Raw genomic sequence first — 6,000 nt, 5'->3', positions numbered from 1 at the left:
GTAGACGGGAGGAGAGCGCACTGCCTCCTCGGGAAACCACGCCTGTCACCGGGCGGGGTTTGGTTTTGCTCAAACTGGAAGCGCTCTCAAACTTGTGGGGTTTTTTTTCCCCCAATCCTCCAAGCTTTCTGTCTAATAACATTTCCTCTTTTTTTTCTTCTTTTACTTCGTGATTAATGTGTCGCGTTGTCTCCAGTGGCGGCTCTAACATGAATAGCGTCCGAGCAGTATGGAAAGCCATAAGGGTCAAAAATATTCTCTCTAGGGGAAGTTACTGCGAGGATTTAATCAAAAAACCATGTATTAATTCAGTAAAATAGAAATGAATGAAACTCCGTAAGGATTGAATTCCTCAAAAACCACAAAAGATTTCAAACCGTCTGATTAAACAATCTAAAATACACCAATCTGTACTGATTTAGTTTAATGTTTTGTATTAAAAAGCAAAAGCAATATTATTGTCATTTCTTTCTAGCCTGCTTTGTAATGAAACAAAGATGAAGTATCAATCCAAATCCTCACACAATTCCCTTTTTTAACAAAAGGACATCAGGGGGAAAAATGTCTATAGTTGGTAACAAGAACAAAAAGTAGGTCGCCCTTTGAAAACGCTGGCAATTTAGCCAAGTACAATGAGTAGGTGGGTAGAAATCAGCTTTTGTGTTAAAGTCACTGAATTGTCCTAGATTCTGTGAAATTAAAAATAATTTTGTTGTTAAATTAACAATAATTTGTTAATTTGTTAATGAAAGTGTTGCCCCCAAAAAGGTTAATAAGTGTTGCAATGTTTTTTCTAAGGATCTCATCAAATGACCCTCTGGGAATTTAGATTTTGTGGATCCTGTTACCATTACTTTATCTTTGTTTGTTGTCAACAAACATTTGACTAGAATGAAACTCCCTATAATGAACTGATCCAAGATAACAAATAGTTAGATTTTTCTAGCTTATTTTTCTGCAGTGTTTAAAATACATCTTACAATTGTCTGAGGCTACAAACTAACCTTACATTTACAATGTTGCTAAATTTAGTTAGAAATAAGATCCTGTGGTCCTTAACTAAAGCTGGCTTTAACCGCCTTTAAATCAGCGGCTGGTTAAAGTGTTTCAGATTTGAATCAAATGGCAACTTCTGTGAGATGTTTTCCACCTGAAAGAATCTGAAGTATTCTTAATGCAGCGTTTCCAAAGTTCGCCTGGTGAATGGACGTGGAACGCATGTCCTCTGTCAAGTGTTCCAGTTAAGGCTTAACTGTCAAGTGTTCCAGTTAAGCCTAACTGGAACACTTGACAGGCTGCTAAACTGGTTAAAACATGTTTTCTTAAAACTCACACTTTTCCATTTCCATTCGCGCTCTTTTAATATTTGGAATGGCCTCTGGAAACAAAAACAACTGAAAGGGTTTATGTTTTAATGAGTTCTTTTTGGTACCTTTACGACTTCTTAGATAAGTCTTCACCGTGTTCTTAGATAAATTATACTGGTCTCTGGCCACTCTGGTGTTCTTTGTTTGGGTTTAAGTGACACTCCCTGTAGTTCACTGGAGTCTCAAAGCCTTAGGAATGACTTTGTAATCCTTTCCATTGTAAGTAATGTCAATGATTTTATTACCTTTCCTGAATTTCTTTAGAACAGGGATCTACATGTTGCTTTTTTAAAAATCCTGTGGCCTACTTAATGTTGTGGAACAGTTTCCATTTCAGTGATTTCATGATTCCACACCTTTGGCTGTCACTGGGCCTCCGGTGGCCAGTGTGGGAAATTACAGTTAATTCATAATTTAACAAGGAGGCAATTACTTTTTCATAGTTTGCTTGATGATGTGAAACATTTATCCGTGGCTTAAGAGCAAAAGCTGAAGAAATGTGTATGGAGTCAAATATTTTATCCCAGAACTGTGTTTATTTAGAGAACCTTGCCTCCTTGCATATTTAACCTGGCATTTATTCAAGATAAAGATGCACTTGAAATAATTCTTCTAGAGCTTTAATTCATTTCTGAAAGATATTTTAAGAAAGAAATCAACAGCAGGAAGATCTTGAGACACAATCTACCATTATTTAAATTTAGGTGCTGGTTGTGGCTAATAAAAATCATCAACACTTATTAGTCCTACATCATTAAGCACTTCATCACATCAAAACCAGCAACTGACAACAACCCGGAAAGGAAAACAAGTCAACAGTTAAATTTGCAATTTTAAGAATTGATAATTATCATCCTCAGAGAGAAGGAAGCTTAATTTAATTTTCTGGGGTGGAAACCACCTTCAAACATTTTTCCGTTCCTGCTTGACTTCTCTTTAATCACATTTCCTTTTCCAGCTTTTGACCGATGTTTCATTTTGTCCTTCAAAGGTAGAAAGTTAAGATGATAAAACCAAAAATTTCTAGAATTTTTTTATTTCATGAGATGGAAATAAGTTTTGTAGAAATTCTGTTTCCTATTTCTTAGAAAGGAAAAAGAGCCTGCCGTGCCAGTTTCAGTGTGCGATGAAATGTTCAGTACCAAAACAGATGTTTTTTCCCCCCCCAATAATTCAAAAAAGATTTTCACTGATGGGTGGCTGTTGTGACACATCATTCCAATCATTTTTATTTTCCTATGCACCGAAAGCTTTAAGTACATTTTAAATGTGAGGTAAGCATGATCTCTTAAAAGGCGGGGCACAATGTACTTTTCAGACACATAGTGCCATTTCATAGCACAATAACTATGTCACCTTCAGTTGTTGTGAAAATGCTGTACCAAAAACACTTAGGAGAAATTTTACGTTGTTTCACAGCCATATCAGACACCTTGAAATTGGCCTCTGTCTCTTTAAGAAGCTCCTACCCCTTCAGCACATTATCCCAACAATCCTTCTCAATGTCATATAATGCCGTTTAGGAGCATTGTAGTTCGTATGATAAGCTCAGTAGAACTTGAAAAATAAATGGAGGTCAAGGAAAATGTAGCGAGTGGAACCATGTATGTTATACCATGCTGCTGCCATGGTTACAGCTTCGGAAGAGGACAGAACTGAATCTGATGATGATGTAGGCTATGTGAGCTTTGATGAACAAGGGCTTTGAGACCAGCAGTAGGGTGTTGAGGGCTAACATGCCTCTGACTTCAGTGTCTCTCTTGAGTAATGCTTTACTATAAACTTTCTTTAGTTTCAACTGTAATGTCAGAACATCATCTAAAAAAATGATCGACAAGTTTACCACGAACAATAGGTAAAGATCTAAACTCACCTGAGTCCATGCAGGCTTTGTTCTGATTCCGGTCCTGACTTGAGAATCACCAGGAATTCAGTTGAAATGACTGAATAACACATCGGCAGCAGAATCTATTAGACAAGTTTGTTTGTTTTTGTCAATGTTCCAGAACAACAGAAGCAACACTTCTTTTCCAGAGAAGAAAGCTGAGCTCAAACGAAGTCGTCCCTTCGGTAGGCATGTGTCAGGATTTCACCTGGAATTAAACAGAAGACCACCCCACCCAACAATCACTCACTGGTTCATTAATAACGTGTTGGCTTTTGGATTCCTGCTTACCGCTGTAAGCATAACAACTTTGCACAGGTAGAAAAAAATTTAATTAAATTAAAACAAAAAGTGTTTTTCCTTTGAGGAACTGCTAATCTCCTTATTCATCATCTCTTTCGAACTCTTTAATGAAACCCTACAGCAGTTCTGTGGAGTTTCCAATAAACTCTTCAAACATCTGATAAAAACCATAAACCAGATCAAACATTAAAATGCTCCAGTCAGGAGTATAAATGATATTTTTATTGTGAACATAATCACAATAAAAGTCTATGCTGAAACCATAGATTGTGATGTTACGATGTTTACGTTTTGCGGGTCGAAAGAAGCAAGACTTTAATGTATCTGTAATGTTAAATTAAAACACAAAAATTAGAACAACTTCAGATTGTACAGACGGAGAACAAGGAGTTAGACAGCTACATGACAGTACAGTTAAGTTACAAATAAACAACCATTAAGATAACTACAATATCTTGATATATTCATTAAAAATAAAGTGTTAAATGCTTTACAATTCATAAATAATGCACTGACAAATACAGAAACTCAAAAACATACATTTCTAAGCAGATTCTCCTAAAATAACACCTCCTGGTCCCATTTAAGAGTTTATTCACAAGAGTCCATAAGATGTTTTCTCTCCCTGCTGCTTTCAGGCCAAGCTGGATGACTCAAAAGCTGGGTGTGACAAAAACAACATTAAGATACGCAGTCCCAAATAAAATGGGTCATCTAGGTTGTTTTTTTTGCTTGTTTGTTTCAACTGACAACTCTGTCAATCTCTCCCGCTCCTCCGGGAATCTTCACTCAAATAGTTCCTACATTTAGTATAAGGCGCAGCTCACCTCAGGAAGCTGCGCTCTGGTTTTCACATTCGGGGGAAGATAGTGATCAATCAAGGCGGGTATATTTCAACGGCGGATACATAAGTTTTGCCTGCATGCATGTCGATGAAACGAGCGAGTCATGAATCAAGCTGCACGATCTGGAGAAGCCGGTTTCCATCCGGTCATGTACATGCTATTTGGAATTCTGAAATTTTACATAATGGTTTGGTTTCAGCTAAAACTGCCTAAAATGTGCATTTTAAACAGATATGAACTTTAATCTAGACTAAGACAAACAGTGAAACAACCTAATAAAATATCCCAGCTGTTGGGGATGCAGGCTGTATTTTAAGAAGCTAGCACCACCAGCTGGACAAAAGGAAAAATGATTTTTTTTAAATGTGCAGGATGATTGTCTGATACATCCGATCTTTGATTTCATTATTCCAAATTTCTGAATTGAAAAAAAATAAAATTAAATAAAATAAAACAAAGATACGTAACCCTGGATACAAATCTGTCCCGACAGACGTCTCTGAGAAGTCTCTCGGTTTAGAACAGCTTTGTGATCTGTAGATGCAGCAGCGGCAGACGCGCACACCCAACATGATTTGTTAGAAAGCAAACCCTTCATTGACATCGAGGCAGAGGGGGAACAGGAAGCATTTTCTGGATTTCCGATTTAAAAACTCCATGCCTCAAAACTTTAGGAAGTCAGGTCAAAAAGGTGCGCAGCTGCTCAGCCTTGAGATCAAAAACAGCAATTATAGCACTAACATCTCACAGACTCAGTGAATTACGTGCATCGTTATCAAGAGAGAGGTGAACGTCTCCTTAGCGTCACCAAACTGTTTTCATGATGGACCCTGTGAAATATTTGCTGTGAGCAGTTCAAAGTCCCAGCATCTCAAACTGCCAACAATTTCCCTCATTTTGAAATGATCCTGTTATAATTACAGTCCATTTGTTCTTCATACTGCACATCCACGAGGTTCAGCTGACTTGCAGTCCATTTACATAGGCTAGTGTTTTCAGGTATCCACAGGTTTGAGAAGTTCCAGGTTCCTGGCGGTCAAATGAAGCTAAAAGACACCTGGAAATCTGACTCTCGTGTCTGGATTAGGAAAAAGCAAAAATACTATGGTGCATGTCCAGTATTGGTCGTCATCTCTTATGTCCAGATCTCGGTTGGGACCATGGCTTCTTTCGTCCCAACCGAGGGCATCAGGTTATGCTCGGACAAGAAATCCAGGGGAAACTGGACCAAAAAGCCCCGGATTTTGCGCAGCTCCTCCTGAGCTCGAGCGTTCTCGGTCTGAGCCAACCCTGGCTTGGACTGGAACTGCTCCAGCTCAGACATGTTCCTCACCAGGGACGAGGGAAGGCAGCGGAAGACCTGCAACAAAACGAGAAGACAAATTGGTCTCACAGCCTCGTCGCTCTGGTTCTTGGGGCTCTTTTCACCAAGTCCAGAACTTTATCCGAATGTGAAAAATGATAGAGATTTGTTTCTAAACCCCTATCCAAGGTAAAAACCAGAACTTTAAAGTTTGCGAAATTTTTACTTTATGTTTTTTTATCGAATAGATGAAGCTTTCAAGCTCGCCACATGGACTTAACTAAGCACCTCACTAAA

General features: G+C 38.3%; 1 protein-coding gene across 2 annotated transcripts in view; it reads right to left on the bottom strand.

The window, feature by feature from the left end:
• Positions 1-3,853: 3,853 nt before the first annotated feature.
• Positions 3,854-6,000, bottom strand: part of pld1 (phospholipase D1) — a 35,577-nt gene continuing 33,430 nt past the window's right edge. For both annotated transcript variants that reach the window (XM_023352824.1, XM_005809335.3), the window contains exon 26: positions 3,854-5,760. In XM_023352824.1, coding sequence (XP_023208592.1) covers positions 5,536-5,760 — 225 coding nt within the window. In that variant the 3' untranslated portion in view covers positions 3,854-5,535. The remainder of the gene's footprint in view (positions 5,761-6,000) is intronic.

Source organism: Xiphophorus maculatus, chromosome 19, assembly GCF_002775205.1.
Source record: "Xiphophorus maculatus strain JP 163 A chromosome 19, X_maculatus-5.0-male, whole genome shotgun sequence".
NCBI classification, from domain to species: Eukaryota; Metazoa; Chordata; class Actinopteri; order Cyprinodontiformes; family Poeciliidae; genus Xiphophorus; species Xiphophorus maculatus.
This window is presented reverse-complemented; position numbering and strand designations above follow the sequence as displayed.